Below are 19,814 nucleotides of genomic sequence, written 5' to 3'. Positions count from 1 at the left end.
TGCCACACACCACTCTCCAACACTGTCACACACCACTCTCCACCACTGCCACACACCACTCTCCAACACTGTCACACACCACTCTCCACCACTGCCACACACCACTCTCCACCACTGCCACACACCACTCTCCAACACTGTCACACACCACTCTCCACCACTGTCACACACCACTCTCCACCACTGCCACACACCACTTTCCATCACTGTCAAACACCACTCTCCACCACTGTCACGCATCACTCTCCACCACTGACACACACCACTGCTACACACCACTCTCCACCACTGTCACACACCACTCTCCACCACTGTCACACACCACTCTCCACCACTGTCACACACCACTCTCCATCATTGTCACACACCACTCTCCACCACTGTCACACACCACTCTCCACCACTGCCACACACCACTCTCCACCACTGTCACACACCACTCTCCACCACTGTCACACACCACTGCCACACACCACTCTCCACCACTGTCACACACCACTCTCCACCACTGTCACACACCACTCTCCACCACTGCCACACACCACTCTCCACCACTGTAACACACCACTCTCCACCACTGCCACACACCACTCTCCACCACTGTCACACACCACTCTCCACCACTGGCACACACCACTCTCCACCACTGTCACACACCACTCTCAACCACTGTCACACACCACTCTCCACCACTGCCACACACCACTCTCTACCACTGTCACACACCACTCTCCACCACTGTCACACACCACTCTCCACCACTGTCACACACCACTCTCCACCACTGTCACACACCACTCTCCATCACTGCCACACACCACTCTCCAACACTGTCACACACCACTCTCCACCACTGCCACACACCACTCTCTACAACTGTCACACACCACTCTCCACCACTGTCACACACCACTCTCCACCACTGTCACACACCACTCTCCACCACTGTCACACACCACTCTCCATCACTGCCACACACCACTCTCCAACACTGTCACACACCACTCTCCACCACTGCCACACACCACTCTCTACCACTGCCACACACCACTCTCCACCACTGTCACACACCACTCTCCACCACTGTCACACTCCACTCTCCACCACTGCCACACACCACTCTCCAACACTGTCACACACCACTCTCCACCACTGCCACACACCACTCTCCAACACTGTCACACACCACTCTCCACCACTGCCACACACCACTCTCCACCACTGCCACACACCACTCTCCAACACTGTCACACACCACTCTACACCACTGCCACACACCACTCTACACCACTGCCACACACCACTCTCCATCACTGTCACACACCACTCTCCACCACTGTCACGCATCACTCTCCACCACTGCCACACACCACTCTCCACCACTGTCACACACCACTCTCCACCACTGTCACACACTACTCTCCACCACTGTCACACACCACTCTCCATCATTGTCACACACCACTCTCCACCACTGTCACACACCACTCTCCACCACTGCCACACACCACTCTCCACCACTGTCACACACCACTCTCCACCACTGTCACACACCACTGCCACACACCACTCTCCACCACTGTCACACACCACTCTCCACCACTGTCACACACCACTCTCCACCACTGCCACACACCACTCTCCACCACTGTAACACACCACTCTCCACCACTGCCACACACCACTCTCCACCACTGTCACACACCACTCTCCACCACTGTCACACACCACTCTCCACCACTGCCACACACCACTCTCCAACACTGTCACACACTACTCTCCACCACTGCCACACACCACTCTCCAACACTGTCACACACCACTCTCCACCACTGCCACACACCACTCTCCACCACTGCCACACACCACTCTCCAACACTGTCACACACCACTCTCCACCACTGTCACACACCACTCTCCACCACTGCCACACACCACTCTCCATCACTGTCACACACCACTCTCCACCACTGTCACGCATCACTCTCCACCACTGACACACACCACTGCCACACACCACTCTCCACCACTGTCACACACCACTCTCCACCACTGTCACACACCACTCTCCACCACTGTCACACACCACTCTCCATCATTGTCACACACCACTCTCCACCACTGTCACACACCACTCTCCACCACTGCCACACACCACTCTCCACCACTGTCACACACCACTCTCCACCACTGTCACACACCACTGCCACACACCACTCTCCACCACTGTCACACACCTCTCTCCACCACTGTCACACACCACTCTCCACCACTGCCACACACCACTCTCCACCACTGTAACACACCACTCTCCACCACTGTCACACACCACTGCCACACACCACTCTCCACCACTGTCACACACCACTCTCCACCACTGCCACACACCACTCTCCACCACTGTCACACACCACTCTCCACCACTGCCACACACCACTCTCCACCACTGTCACACACCACTCTCCACCACTGTCACACACCACTGCCACACACCACTCTCCACCACTGTCACACACCACTCTCCACCACTGTCACACACCACTCTCCACCACTGTCACACACCACTGCCACACACCACTCTCCACCACTGTCACACACCTCTCTCCACCACTGCCACACACCACTCTCCAACACTGTCACACACTACTCTCCACCACTGCCACACACCACTCTCCAACACTGTCACACACCACTCTCCACCACTGCCACACAAAACTCTCCACCACTGTAACACACCACTCTCCACCACTGCCACACCACTCTCCACCACTGTCACACACCACTCTCCACCACTGTCACACACCACTCTCCACCACTGTCACACACCACTCTCCACCACTGTCACACACCACTCTCCACCACTGCCACACACCACTCTCTACCACTGTCACACACCACTCTCCACCACTGTCACACACCACTCTCCACCACTGTCACACACCACTCTCCACCACTGTCACACACCACTCTCCATCACTGCCACACACCACTCTCCAACACTGTCACACACCACTCTCCACCACTGCCACACACCACTCTCTACAACTGTCACACACCACTCTCCACCACTGTCACACACCACTCTCCACGACTGTCACACACCACTCTCCACCACTGTCACACACCACTCTCCATCACTGCCACACACCACTCTCCAACACTGTCACACACCACTCTCCACCACTGCCACACACCACTCTCTACCACTGCCACACACCACTCTCCACCACTGTCACACACCACTCTCCACCACTGTCACACACCACTCTCCACCACTGCCACACACCACTCTCCAACACTGTCACACACCACTCTCCACCACTGCCACACACCACTCTCCAACACTGTCACACACCACTCTCCACCACTGCCACACACCACTCTCCACCACTGCCACACACCACTCTCCAACACTGTCACACACCACTCTCCACCACTGTCACACACCACTCTCCACCACTGCCACACACCACTCTCCATCACTGTCACACACCACTCTCCACCACTGTCACGCATCACTCTCCACCACTGACACACACCACTGCCACACACCACTCTCCACCACTGTCACACACCACTCTCCACCACTGTCACACACCACTCTCCACACCTGTCACACACCACTCTCCATCATTGTCACACACCACTCTCCACCACTGTCACACACCACTCTCCACCACTGCCACACACCACTCTCCACCACTGTCACACACCACTCTCCACCACTGTCACACACCACTGCCACACACCACTCTCCACCACTGTCACACACCACTCTCCACCACTGTCACACACCACTCTCCACCACTGCCACACACCACTCTTTACCACTGTAACACACCACTCTCCACCACTGCCACACACCACTCTCCACCACTGTCACACACCACTCTCCACCACTGTCACACACCACTCTCCACCACTGTCACACACCACTCTCCACCACTGTCACACACCACTCTCCACCACTGCCACACACCACTCTCTACCACTGCCACACACCACTCTCCACCACTGTCACACACCACTCTCCACCACTGTCACACACCACTCTCCACCACTGTCACACACCACTCTCCATCACTGCCACACACCACTCTCCAACACTGTCACACACCACTCTCCACCACTGCCACACACCACTCTCTACAACTGTCACACACCACTCTCCACCACTGTCACACACCACTCTCCACCACTGTCACACACCACTCTCCACCACTGTCACACACCACTCTCCATCACTGCCACACACCACTCTCCAACACTGTCACACACCACTCTCCACCACTGCCACACACCACTCTCTACCACTGCCACACACCACTCTCCACCACTGTCACACACCACTCTCCACCACTGTCACACTCCACTCTCCACCACTGCCACACACCACTCTCCAACACTGTCACACACCACTCTCCACCACTGCCACACACCACTCTCCAACACTGTCACACACCACTCTCCACCACTGCCACACACCACTCTCCACCACTGCCACACACCACTCTCCAACACTGTCACACACCACTCTCCACCACTGTCACACACCACTCTCCACCACTGCCACACACCACTCTCCATCACTGTCACACACCACTCTTCACCACTGTCACGCATCACTCTCCACCACTGCCACACACCACTCTCCACCACTGTCACACACCACTCTCCACCACTGTCACACACCACTCTCCACCACTGTCACACACCACTCTCCATCATTGTCACACACCACTCTCCACCACTGTCACACACCACTCTCCACCACTGCCACACACCACTCTCCACCACTGTCACACACCACTCTCCACCACTGTCACACACCACTCTCCATCATTGTCACACACCACTCTCCACCACTGTCACACACCACTCTCCACCACTGCCACACACCACTCTCCACCACTGTCACACACCACTCTCCACCACTGTCACACACCACTGCCACACACCACTCTCCACCACTGTCACACACCACTCTCCACCACTGTCACACACCACTCTCCACCACTGCCACACACCACTCTCCACCACTGTAACACACCACTCTCCACCACTGCCACACACCACTCTCCACCACTGTCACACACCACTCTCCACCACTGTCACACACCACTCTCCACCACTGTCACACACCACTCTCCACCACTGTCACACACCACTCTCCACCACTGCCACACACCACTCTCTACCACTGTCACACACCACTCTCCACCACTGTCACACACCACTCTCCACCACTGTCACACACCACTCTCCACCACTGTCACACACCACTCTCCATCACTGCCACACACCACTCTCCAACACTGTCACACACCACTCTCCACCACTGCCACACACCACTCTCTACAACTGTCACACACCACTCTCCACCACTGTCACACACCACTCTCCACCACAGTCACACACCACTCTCCACCACTGTCACACACCACTCTCCATCACTGCCACACACCACTCTCCAACACTGTCACACACCACTCTCCACCACTGCCACACACCACTCTCTACAACTGTCACACACCACTCTCCACCACTGTCACACACCACTCTCCATCACTGCCACACACCACTCTCCAACACTGTCACACACCACTCTCCACCACTGCCACACACCACTCTCTACAACTGTCACACACCACTCTCCACCACTGTCACACACCACTCTCCACCACAGTCACACACCACTCTCCACCACTGTCACACACCACTCTCCATCACTGCCACACACCACTCTCCAACACTGTTACACACCACTCTCCACCACTGCCACACACCACTCTCTACCACTGCCACACACCACTCTCCACCACTGTCACACACCACTCTCCACCACTGTCACACACCACTCTCCACCACTGCCACACACCACTCTCCAACACTGTCACACACCACTCTCCACCACTGCCACACACCACTCTCCACCACTGCCACACACCACTCTCCAACACTGTCACACACCACTCTCCACCACTGTCACACACCACTCTCCACCACTGCCACACACCACTCTCCACCACTGCCACACACCACTCTCCAACACTGTCACACACCACTCTCCACCACTGTCACACACCACTCTCCACCACTGTCACACACCACTCTCCACCACTGTCACACACCACTCTCCACCACTGTCACACACCACTCTCCACCACTGTCACACACCACTCTCCACCACTGTCACACACCACTCTCCACCACTGTCACACACCACTCTCCTCCACTGTCACACACCACTCTCCACCACTGTCACACACCACTCTCCACCACTGTCACACACCACTCTCCACCACTGTCACACACCACTCTCCACCACTGTCACACACCACTCTTCACCACTGCCACACACCACTCTCCACCACTGTCACACACCACTCTCCACCACTGTTACACTCCACTGTCACACACCACTCTCCACCACTGCCACACACCACTCTCCACCACTGTCACACACCACTCTCCACCACTGTCACACACCACTCTCCACCACTGCCACACACCACTCTCCACCACTCCACCTTCCGTAATCTTCCTACTCCTACCTTAAACTTCCTTCTCGTTCCTGCCTTCCTTATTTTTCCTAATCCTTCTATGTTCTTCAACCATCAATATCCACTAACAACAACCAACAGCCACCACCAACACCTTCTCCTCCTCGACCTTCTCATTCTTCCTCCTCGACCTTCTCCTCTTTCTTCCTTGACCTTCTCCTTCCTCCTCGACCTTCTCCTTCCTCCTCGACCTTCTCCTTCCTCCTCGACCTTCTCCTTCCTCCTCGACCTTCTCCTTCCTCCTCGACCTTCTCCTTCCTCCTCGACCTTCTCCTTCCTCCTCGACCTTCTCCTTCCTCCTCGACCTTCTCCTTCCTCCTCGACCTTCTCCTTCCTCCTCGACCTTCTTCTTCCCCCTCGACCTTCTCCTTCCTCCTCGACCTGCTCCTTCCTCCTCGACCTTCTCCCTCCTCCTCGACCTTCTCCTCTTTCTTCCTTGACCTTCTCCTTCCTCCTTGACCTTCTCCTTCCTCCTCGACCTTCTCCCTCCTCCTCGACCTTCTCCTTCCTCCTCGACCTTCTCCTTCCTCCTCGACCTTCTCCTTCCTCCTCGACCTTCTCCCTCCTCCTCGACCTTCTCCTCTTTCTTCCTTGACCTTCTCCTTCCTCCTTGACCTTCTCCTTCCTCCTCGACCTTCTCCCTCCTCCTCGACCTTCTCCTTCCTCCTCGACCTTCTCCTTCCTCCTCGACCTTCTCCCTCCTCCTCGACCTTCTCCTCTTTCTTCCTTGACCTTCTCCTTCCTCCTTGACCTTCTCCTTCCTCCTCGACCTTCTCCCTCCTCCTCGACCTTCTCCTTCCTCCTCGACCTTCTCCTTCCTCCTCGACCTTCTCCTTCCTCCTCTTTCTCCTCCTTACTCCTCCTCCTTCCTCCTCGACCTCCTCCTCTAACTACAACTACCAACCACCATTACTATCAGTGCTCAACTGCAGGCCATTCTGGCGTGTTTGGAGGAAGTACGTCATGACGACAAAGATGTTTTTGTATTTGTCGATAGCCGAGGAGCACTTGAGTCCTTAAACAGTCGAAATCCAGTCTTCATGTCCATAGTTGAGGATTGTAAGAAAAGAATAATTGAGATACAGCTGAAAGGTCACAATGTGAAATTCATGTGGATTCCATCTCATGTTGGAATAGTGCTCAACGAGGTGGCGGATGACTTGGCCAAACGTGCCACATTAAAACAACAAGTTGACATCGAATGTGAATTCACAATGAGACAAATAAGAAGCAAAATCAGAAATATTCAGGCACAGGCAGAAGTGGCGAGGAGAGAGATAATGTATGAGGGAAGCCAAACCATGCAACACTACATGTGTGTTAGTCAAAACACCCATTTCACTTATGGTAAAAGGAGAATTCCTTGGAGTGACTGTGCACATGCGGCTCAGGCTTGTGTACAAATATTATTGGGAATATGGTATAATTGTTCATGATAATGACACGAAGTGTCAACTATGTGGTATGTTAAGGTCTCACACCCTTGCCCATTATGTTCTTGATTGTCCTTTGTATGTGAGTCAAAACACCCATTTCACTTACCTTACCTCACTTACCTCACTTACCTCAATAAACTTATTTCAATTTCAATTTCAACTACTATCAATAACCATAACCATCAACCTAAACAATCATCAACCACCTCAATCATCAACAACCACAACAATCAACCACCACTACTATCAACAACAACCATAAACCAACACCAACTACAACAATCAACCACCCCTACCACCAACAACAATCAAACACCACTACTGCCAAATATAATCAACCACCACTACCACAAAATACAACAATCAACCACCAATATCACGAACCTCAACAACTACCAGTACAGTCAACCACAAACGACCACAACCACCATCTACCACTGCCCTCAACCACTACTATCAACAACCACTACCATTAACCACAACTATCAACCACCAACAACCATAAACCACCACAGCAACTTCAACAATCAACCACCACTACCACCAACAATCAACCACCACAACCACCAAACACCACAATTAATAAACCACCACCCACGCGAACTATAACCAACAATCGCCACTACATAAAGTACAACAATCAACCACTACCATCACGAATTACAACAACCACTACTGCAATTAACCCCCCAACCACACCCATCAACCACCACTGCAATTAACCATCCAACCACACCCATCAACCATCACAACAATCAACCACCACAACCATCAACCACAACAATAATTAACCACCACAACCATCAATCACCACAACAATCAACCCCCACTACCATTAACCACCAAAATAATCAACCACCACAACCATTAACCACCACAACAATCAACCACCACAACCATCAACCACCACAATAATCAACCACCAAAACAATCATCCACCACAACAATCAACCACCACAACATTCAACCACCACAACAATCAACCACCACAACCATCAACCACCACAACAATCAACCACCACAACCATCAACCACCACAACAATCAACCACCACAACTATCAACAAACACTACCATCATCCACCACAACCATCAACCACCACAACAATCAACCCCCACTACCTTTAACCACCACAACAATCAACCACCACAACCATTAACCACCACAACAATCAACCACAACAGCCATCAACCACCACAACAATCAACCACCAAAACAATCAACCACCACAACAATCAACCACCACAACAATCATCCACCACAACAATCAACCACCACAACAATCAACCACCACAACCATCAACCACCACAACAATCAACCACAACAACCATCAACCACCACAACAACCAACCACCACAACTATCAACAAACACTACCATCATCCACCACAACCATCAACCACCACAACAATCAACCCCCACTACCTTTAACCACCACAACAATCAACCACCACAACCATTAACCACCACAACAATCAACCACCACAACAATCAACCACCACAACAATCAACCACCACAACAATCAACCACCACAACAATCAACCACCACAACAATCAACCACCACAACAATCAACCACTACAACCATCAACCACCACAACAATCACCCACCACAACAATCAACCACCACAACAATCAACCATTACAACAATCAACCACCACAACCATCAACCACCACAACAACCAACCACCACAACTATCAACAAACACTACCATCATCCACCACAACCATCAACCACCACAACAATCAACCCCCACTACCTTTAACCACCACAACAATCACCCACCACAACAATCAACCACCACAACAATCAACCATTACAACAATCAACCACCACAACCATCAACCACCACAACAACCAACCACCACAACTATCAACAAACACTACCATCATCCACCACAACAATCAACCACCACAACATTCAACCAGAACAACAATCAACCACCAAAACCACCAACCACCACAACAATCATTCACCACAACAATCAACCACCACAACAATCAACCACCACAACAATCAACCACCACAACCATCAACCACCACAACAATCAACCACCACAACCATCAACCACCACAACAACCAACCACCACAACTATCAACAAACTCTACCATCATCCACCACAACCATCAACCACCACAACAATCAACCCCCACTACCTTTAACCACCACAACAATCAACCACCACAACCATTAACCACCACAACAATCAACCACCACAACAATCAACCACCACAACAATCAACCACCACAACAATCAACCACCACAACAATCAACCACCACAACAATCAACCACTACAACCATCAACCACCACAACAATCAACCACCACAACAATCAACCACCACAACAATCAACCACCACAACAATCAACCACCACAACCATCAACCACCACAACAATCAACCACTGCAACCATCAATCACCACTACCATCAACCACCACAACCATCAACCACCACAACTATAGACAAACACTACCATCAACCACCACAACCATCAACAAACACTACCATCAACCACCACAACCATCAACCACCACAACCATCAACCACCACAACAATCAACCACCACAACAATCAACCACCACAACAATCAACCACCACAACAATCAACCACCACAACAATCAACCACCACAACCATCAACCACCACAACCATCAACCACCACTACCATCAACCACCACAACCGTCAACCACCACTACCATCAACCACCACAACAATCAACCACCACAACAATCAACCACCACAACAATCAACCACTACAACCATCAACCACCACAACAATCAACCACCACAACAATCAACCACCACAACCATCAACCACCACTACCATCAACCACCACAACAATCAACCACCACAACAATCAACCACCACAACCATCAACCACCACAACAATCAACCACCACAACCATCAACCACCACAACAATCAACCACCACAACAATCAACCACCACAACAATCAACCACCACAACCATCAACCACCACAACAATCAACCACCACAACAATCAACCACCACAACAACCAACCACCACAACAATCAACCACCACAACAATCAACCACCACAACAATCAACCACCACAACAATCAACCACCACAACAATCAACCACCACAACCATCAACCACCACAACCATCATCCACCACTACCATCAACCACCACAACCATCAACCACCACTACCATCAACAAACACTACCATCAACCACCACTACCATCAACAAACACTACAATCAGCCACCACAACCATCAACCACCACTATCATCAACAAACACTACCATCAACCACCACAACCATCAACCACCACAACCATCAACAAACACTACCATCAACCACCACAACCATCAACCACCACAACCATCAACAAACACTACCATCAACCACCACAACCATCAACCACCACAACCATCAACCTCCACAACCATCAACCACCACAACCATCAGCAAACACTACCATCAACCACCACAACTATAGACAAACACTACCATCAACCACCACAACCATCAACAAACACTACCATCAACCACCACAACCATCAACAAACACTACCATCAACCACCACAACTATCAACCACCACAACCATCAACCACCACAACCATCAACAAACACTACCATCAACCACCACAACTATCAACCACCACAACCATCAACCACCACAACAATCAACCACCACAACTATCAACAAACACTACCATCATCCACCGCAACCATCAACCACCACAACAATCAACCACCACAACTATCAACTAACACTACCATCAACTACCACAACAATCAACCACCACAACTATCAACAAACACTACCATCAACCACTACAACTATAGACAAACACTACCATCAACCACCACAACTATAGACAAACACTACCATCAACCACCACAACCATCAACCACCACAACCATCAACAAACACTACCATCAACCACCACAACTATAGACAAACACTACCATCAACCACCACAACCATCAACCACCACAACCATCAACCACCACAACCATCAACAAACACTACCATCAACCACCACAACCATCAACCACCACAACCATCAACCACCACAACCATCAACCACTACTACCATCGACAAACACTACCATCAACCACCACAACCATCAACAAACACTATCATCAACCACCACAACCATCAACCACCACAACTATCAACCACCACAACCATCAACCACCACATCCATCAACAAACAGTACCATCAACCACCACAACCATCAACAAACACTTCCATCAACCACCACAACCAGCAACAAACACTACCATCAACCACCACACCCATCAACAAACACTACCATCAACCACCACAACCATCAATAAACACTACCATCAACCACCATACCCATCAACAAACACTACCATCAACCACCATAACCATCAACAAACACTACCATCAACCACCACAACCATTAACTATCACCACCATCAACCATCACAGATATCAACCACCAGAGTTATCAACCACCAATACTTTAAACCACCACAACCTCAACCACCATAAACATTAACCACCACTACCACTAATCACAACCATCAGCCACCACAATTACCAACCACAGCAATCAACCACCACCACCACCAACCACAACTATTAACCACCACTAGAACCAACCACTACCACCAACAATAAACATCACCCACCACTGCCACCAATCACAACCTACCACCACTGCCACCAACCACAACCCAGCAACAATTCCACCACCACCACCATGGATTCTCCATTAAGTGAAAGTAATGAATAAAATATTTTTAACCTGCCTTTTATTATGCTTCAGTTTTATTTCTAGTATATGTAAAAATATATTTTTAAAATATTTCTACATTTTTTAAATATATTCCATCAATCAGGAAAACGATTTTTATGCAACATTTAAGGTTGCGACACGGTCTCAAAATTGTTTAGCCAAAGTTGTGCAGTAAGTTGTGGCAACTTATTTACAACCACACAATAACGTAGCTAATACATGAAAACAAACGTTGTCACACCTGGCTACTCTCCCGACCCACACCTGCACATGAGAGGGAACACTAAAGCCCACAGCTGGCTACTCTCCCCACCCACACCTGTCTATGTCACACACTCATGCCAAAGAAAACTTATATCAAGTAAATCTAGCTTGTATTAAGCAAGACAATGTTGGGCTAAATATTGATCAGTGTTATCTTCTAAGCAGTGAAGCTTGCTTAATGAATATTCTTGGTCGCTAAACGGTGCTCAAAGTTACTCAAGAAGTCCTATAACTTCTCTAATTCATGACTTTTAATGTAAAAATATTTTTGAAACCACTGGAAGCACTGTGAATTAAACAACTGAGTTACAGATATTCACGAGTTAAAATGTCGTCAATACGTACTGGTGGGACGCATGTCAGAGAAGTCCAGGGCAGTATACCCTCCTCTTGAGGGAGGACACAGCTGAGCCGCCAGGTGGCAGCACCAGTCTATAGCGGGGTCGTCATCAGTGACTCGCCGCCTGATGGTCAGGATGAGCGTCCTTCCCTGGTACGGCAGAGTGTCCAGGGTGTCCGGGTCCACGTAGCCCGGGGCGTCCAGGGTGTCCGGGACCACGTAGCCCGTGGCGTCCAAGGTGTCCGGGACCACGTAGCCCGTGGCGTCCAGGGTGTCCGGGTCCACGTAGCCCGTGGCGTCCAGGGTAATGGCTGAAGACATACACTGAGATACAGTCACTGTCGTTACTGGTATGTTCTAAGATATAACAAGAAGACATACTGAGCCATCCACTCACCTTACTGCTGGGTTTATTACCTGATGACAAGTCCGTATTTTGGAGAGTAATTATAGCATCTAAACTATGTATTAATAGATTTTAAAAGCCACGGTCAAGGTCATCTGTATCAATTTTCAAGGTCACATTCAAGGGTTATTTATTTCAACTGTGAAGGTCACAGCCAAGGTTATCTGTATCAGTGGTCAAGGTCACAGTCAAGGTCATCTGTATCAATGGTGAAGGTCACAGTCATAGTCATCTTTATCAATGGTCAAGGTCTCATTAAAAGGTCATATAAACTAAGTCAAGGTCACAGTGAAAGAACATCTGGACCAAGTATCAAGGTCATAGGGATAGATGGGTCACCTGAATTAAGGATCAAAGTTACGGAAGGTCTAATTAACCAAGGATCAAGGTCACAGTGAAAGGTCATCTTGGACAGGAATTAGGTCACACTGAAAGGTCATTTTAAACAGGAATTAGGTCACAGTAAAAGGTCATCTTAAACAGGAATTAGGTCACAGTGAAAGGTCATCTTAAACAGGAATTAGGTCACAGTGAAAGGTCATCTTGAACGGGAATTAGGTCACAGCAAAAGGTCATCTTAAACAGGAATTAGGTCACAGTGAAAGGTCATCTTGAACAGAAATTAGGTCACAGTAAAAGGTCATCTTGAACAGGAATTAGGTCACAGTGAAAGGAGATCTGTACCACGAGTCAAAGTCAAAGTGGTAAGTCATCTGAACCAAAAGTATGGCGTCGCTAAATACTTCATGAAATTATTTATGCACAAGAATATATACAGCAGCGGAATGTTTCGAAAATTTATTATTCATGGAGTAGTCGCCCTTAATAAGTCTATATTTGTAATCAAAGTAGAAGGTTTGTCACCCTTAGGGTGACTATATTTGTAAACAATATAAGGTGTTTGTCACCCTTAAGGTGACTATATTTGTAAACATTATAAGGTGTTTGTCTCCCTTAAGGTGATTATGTTTGTAAACAATATAAGGAATCTTTCGTCCATAAGGTTGTAAACATATATGTAAACAATGTAAATCTGAATTACTATTTTAAACATGACGAATGAAGCTCTTTGCGTAATTTTGGTATTAATAAATAACCTTAAAAATTATGGTGGAAAATATGAATATTTACCAAGACGCTGCAGGTGAGGAAGGTGAGGCAGGTGACGGATGAGAACGGACAGTTGGATGGGCAGTTGCTGTGGTGTGAGGCACAGTTGGAGGCTCTCGAGGGTGTGAGGCAGGAGGGGTATGGCTGCCTCAGACGAGACACCAGTAAACCGCTTTAAGATACACTTACTGCCGGGGGCTGTCAGCCTCTCCAAACATTGTTTTGTTATAACACTACTCTCTTTGCTGTATAAACTATAGTGAAGATCTAAGGATATGGTTACCTTCATTTTTGCCAGCACTGACAGTGTAGACAGGCGCTGCTTTAGTTTGGATGAATCGTATATGATTAGGTAAATGTTGTTAGGTGTCACCTTCTTAAGAACAAGCGGCAGGACAACACACGAGACAACACTCTCTATTAGCCACTCTTGTTTTGTACGCAACTTCTCACACACGGCTTGGATGACGTGCTCACTCCCGCGGGACTCTGCTACGTGCTTATACAGCTCGTCAGTCAAACGTAAATCCATCACGCACAGGTCAATTATGTGAGTAATGAACCTGTGCTCTACTCCCCGGGCACACAGCACCCCGGTAGTGCTGACTAAAATGTTCTGCCATCTGGGGCGCTCAATAAACTCTTGTAGCACGCTAATATCAAACTTTGACACTCTCAGGTGATCTCCCAAGGAGCGTTTTTCCTTACGTACAACATCCACCAAGAGGTCAATGATTGTAGAGCTTTCCCCTGATACACGGTGTGATGCTGGATCACCTCGGTCTTGCTCAGCCCTCAACAAGAGAGCGACCAGCCCCCTGCTGGCACAATACTCCTGGTACCTGGCGTGAAAATAGCCAAACACCCACACCACATTGAGGCCCCGACGGTAGCTGGTTCTTGTGAAATAGTTGGACAAGACCTCCTCCTGTGGCAGTCCCAGAGTGTCACACTTCTCCCTAATCTCCGCTTCCGTCTCCGACCAAAGGTCGTACTCCTGCCTCTGGATCCCTCTTAAACTAATCTCTTCTAAGAACCTCAAAAACTTTTTCACATTTTCGTCACATTTTCCTTTGGGTTCGGTCACGTGTTTGTCTGTGAGTCTGGACACTAATTTGTTGGTTATGAAGTCATGAATCTTCTCGTAGACTTGAGTGTTTGTGGTGAGGTTGTTAAATTCTTCTGGAGCCTTGACACACAGCAGCGCCAACAAGGTCAAGGTGAGTGGAGTGTTGAGGTACTCACCCAGGAACTGACTCATCTGCTTCAGCCGCTGGGTAAACCTCCCTGTGATGTCACTCCGTTGGCACTCTTCCTCCACCAGCACCTTGATGGTTCTCTCGGCGAACTCCACGCGACGTTCTGGAGTGATGCCCAAGACGAGGATGTTGCAGCGAGGTCTGGTGTGTGGGACGAGCTGTGACAGTTGTTGGTCCCACCCCGGCCGTGTGGTTATCACCAACCTCACATCCTTGCCAGGCAGGTGCAACAGCTCCTTCACCAGCCTTCCTGAATGGTCGTTGACCTCGTCGTAGCCGTCAATCAGGACTAATATATTTAAGCTCAAGATTATCTCCTTAAACAGCTGGAAATCGGCACCAGAATCAAGAAGTGTTTGAGGCAGCAACTGGCAGAGGAGATCATCGAAGGTATTAAGATGTGAGTCCCTGCACGGTACATAGAAAACGAGGTCCACAGTGCCCAGGTGACGTATGGCAGCAGGGTCCTCTACCCACTTCTCGAGGATGAGCTTGAGTAAAGTTGTCTTGCCCATACCACCTTCCCCCGTCAGGAGGACACACTCAGGGACTCTTCCGTCCTCTCGTCTCATGCTCAAGATGTCTTCAAAGTTTATATCCTGACCCTTGGCAGCGTGGGAGGGTCTTGCCCCTATGACAGGATCTTCAAGGAGTCGTAGTCGTGTAAAAGCAAGACTTGGGTTGTAGTTAATGTTGAGGAGGAGCCAGGGTGCGGGAACAATCTGGTACAGAAGTTTATACCCGCCAGTAAACTCTTGCTTGCTCATCTGTTTAACCTCTTCTGTGATGTGGCTTTTGAACATCTTAATCTCCTGGCGGAGCTGAGGCAAGTACGCCACATCTGAGGGATCCAGCGGCTCTCTGACCTTCGCTAGCAGACCACCAATATACTCGGTGACATCTCTGGTCACGTGGTCCACATCCTGGCTGTTTGTCCCACATCGGACGCCGGCCTCAGCCAGCATCTTAGCCAATAAGTCACTGAGCTCCGTCAGTGTTGACGTAAGATCTTGCTCTGACATTCCCACATTATCATGGGCCAACGTGTTTCGGTGTTGCTTCAGGCTGTAAATGAGGTGTTCAAGTGATGGTCCCTGAGGCCCTGGAGTGGTCCACGTGGGGTCATTCATCTCAGCCAGACCACACACACGTTGCAGGAGTTTATACAACAGGGTGATGTCAAAAGTTGCCGCGTCAGAGGAAGCTTCGAGTTTATCCCTCTGGTGAGCATCGAAGACACTCTTGTACTTAGCATTGGTGGTCCCCAAGTTCTGAGTGAGGTAAGTCACTACTGGGAAGGTGCCCCGGTACGACCACATAAACACACTTGCTAGCGCGTCTCGTCCTGCCTTAGTCACAGCCAGTCCATACCGCAGTCTGTTCACATCTTCCGGTTGGATAACAGGACTCGAGGCCGCCATATTGGGCCGTATGATTCTCACCTCACACAACTGTTGTCAAGTTTCACACAAGCAGTAAATGTCCCACGCTGGTTTTGTTATTATATTATGTTTAAAAACATAACATTGTTTCTCACTGTCGGAGACGGGCAGCTTGTTAGGCTTGTGTAGGCCATCCTAAGCCAACGACAGACCTTCCTCTGGATGCATCCCTCAACAGTTGACTAATTCCCAGGTTAATGTTTACTGCTAGGTGAACAGAGGTATCAGGAGGCTGAGCATCTCACACTGCCAGGGAATCAAACTCGGATGTAATCGGTGATGATCCGACTGCATTAACTACAATACACTGACTTAATTGACCAAAAATATAAGCGATTTCCAAATAAACCAAATTTTACAAAATGTGTTCACATGTTAATGCAATATTCGGTTCCAGCTTTATTTGTTATTATCAATTTGTTCTTTAATTAGTTAATTTCTTTTGTCTTTATACTCTTCAGAATTCTGTCATCTGGAAGAACAATTTAACGTTATTAAAACAAGATGTTAGTGTTAAACATTGGGTCAGAAATACATTTTTGAGATCACTAAAACAAATAAAATTCCAAAGTCTGCCTCCTGCATTTTGTTATATTTTATAACTTAAAACTTGTCAATATTTTGACCTAACTCCTGTGATCATTGTGGTGTTGGCTTCTGGTTTAGGTAGAGTAATGGTGCTCATTTTCTCACACAGAAATATACGGTGTAGCATTTAGTAATGTTATTCTCTGCCTTTATCTTGCTCTTGTAAGGACCTATTTAGATTATGCAGTTCAGTTTGGTCAACATACAATATACTGGACATAATTTGACTTGAACCCATAAAGAGAAGAATGACAAAGTTGATCTCAGGAATTAGAAATCTCCATTATTAAAAGAGATTAAGGAAGCTATGTTTACACATTCTTCGGAAAGTATAGTTGATATTATTGATGTTGTCAAAAGGATGAAAAGTTATATCGAAGGTAGTAATAATAAGTTGTTAACTATATCAACACAAAATAGAACAAGAAATGATAAATCTGTATTAATTAATAATAATCACTTTCGCGCTCTCCTCGAAGGTCACTCAGCCAACCGTAAGTGCTCAGAGCGTTTTTCCACATAAGCGTAAAAACAAAAATGTGTATACTCTTTTTACTTTCATGACCTTAGTTCTCGAGCTACGTATTTCATTTTGGTACCAACGTGTTCGCAATAAAATTCTCTAGAAGAACATCCGTAAAAAAAGTCACGAAACGTATAGGGATACCAGCACCAAATAAATAACTACGAAGATGACTCGCCGTGAGCGCCCAACAGCAACAAAATGTTTTTACTCTTGGGATTGTTATCACCTCCACACTTGTCCTACAGTGTTAATTTTGGTATCAATGGACTCGCAATGAAATTCCCAACACGGTGATATGAATATAAGCGTAGAATAATGATGCGGCCCGCCCGCAAGAGTGTGGGAAGTGGTGAAATTGTTACCCGGTATCGGTGACGGGACGACGCACGGTGCTTTGAAAGTTTATACTTATTTCACTCTCATGACATTAATTTTCTATGTACGTCATTCATTTTTGTGTCAATGTGTTCGCAATAGAATGTTCTATGAGCCCATAGGTAAAAAAGATCAACAAAGCGTAAGATAGAATAGCGCCAAATATAAAACAACGCTGGAACATATCAGTGAGCGTCAAATACACACGAAATGTTTTTACTTTTGTTATGTTTGTCAAGTTTATACTTATTGCACACAGTTATTTTTGGTTGTACATTGATCGGAATAAAATTCCCTAAACTGACATATGCATATAATACATGATATGGGGGAAGCATTACCAGTATAAACGGCTAAAGTCACCCACCTGCAACCCGTTTGGGACATAATACCATTTGATCGAAGTGGTCCACACCTTTCATGAACTTATTGTACCATGCAGCCTAGTGGTGAGAAAGAGAGCCTCATGGCGCGCAGTTTGAAACAAACCCAAAGTAAATCGGATAAAAATTGAATTTTATACAAATATTTTAAAAGAGGACATAACTTTATGTCCACTATGCGATAGCGTTAGACGAAACAGGACTCACCGGTGAGTCCGGTTAGCGCGAAAGTGTAAGAAATAATGTCTGCTTCTCTGTCTATGCGAGCTAGAAGACCCTACTCAAGGAGCTAGAGTCACCTAATTTCTAACAGTAATTCCTGCTGGGTATGTGCCCAACAGGGAATGGCATATATGTAGGGAGT

At 48.2% G+C, this 19,814-nt stretch overlaps 1 protein-coding gene across 1 annotated transcript; it reads right to left on the bottom strand.

The window, feature by feature from the left end:
• Nucleotides 1–13,355: 13,355 nt before the first annotated feature.
• Nucleotides 13,356–18,037, bottom strand: LOC138350604 (uncharacterized). Its single transcript, XM_069301631.1, has 2 exons — nt 14,899–18,037; nt 13,356–13,672 (listed from the first exon to the last, which is right to left on the bottom strand). The coding sequence occupies exons 1-2, from the start codon at nt 17,555–17,557 to the stop codon at nt 13,356–13,358; spliced, it is 2,976 nt and encodes a 991-aa protein (XP_069157732.1). The 5' UTR covers nt 17,558–18,037.
• Between the last annotated feature and the right edge of the window lie 1,777 nt (nt 18,038–19,814).

This window comes from Procambarus clarkii, chromosome 46, assembly GCF_040958095.1.
Source record: "Procambarus clarkii isolate CNS0578487 chromosome 46, FALCON_Pclarkii_2.0, whole genome shotgun sequence".
In the NCBI taxonomy this organism is placed as follows: Eukaryota; Metazoa; Arthropoda; class Malacostraca; order Decapoda; family Cambaridae; genus Procambarus; species Procambarus clarkii.
The sequence above is the reverse complement of the archived record's forward strand: the minus strand, read 5'-3'. Positions and strand labels throughout refer to the sequence as shown.

Coding starts and splice junctions, on each gene's coding strand:
- LOC138350604 (XM_069301631.1), bottom strand. CDS start 17,557: ATGGCGGCCTCGAGTCCTGTTATCCAACCGGAAGATGTGAACAGACTG. Junction 13,673..14,898: donor TCCTCACCTGCAGCGTCTTG/GTAAATATTCAT, acceptor GTATGTCTTCAG/CCATTACCCTGGACGCCACG.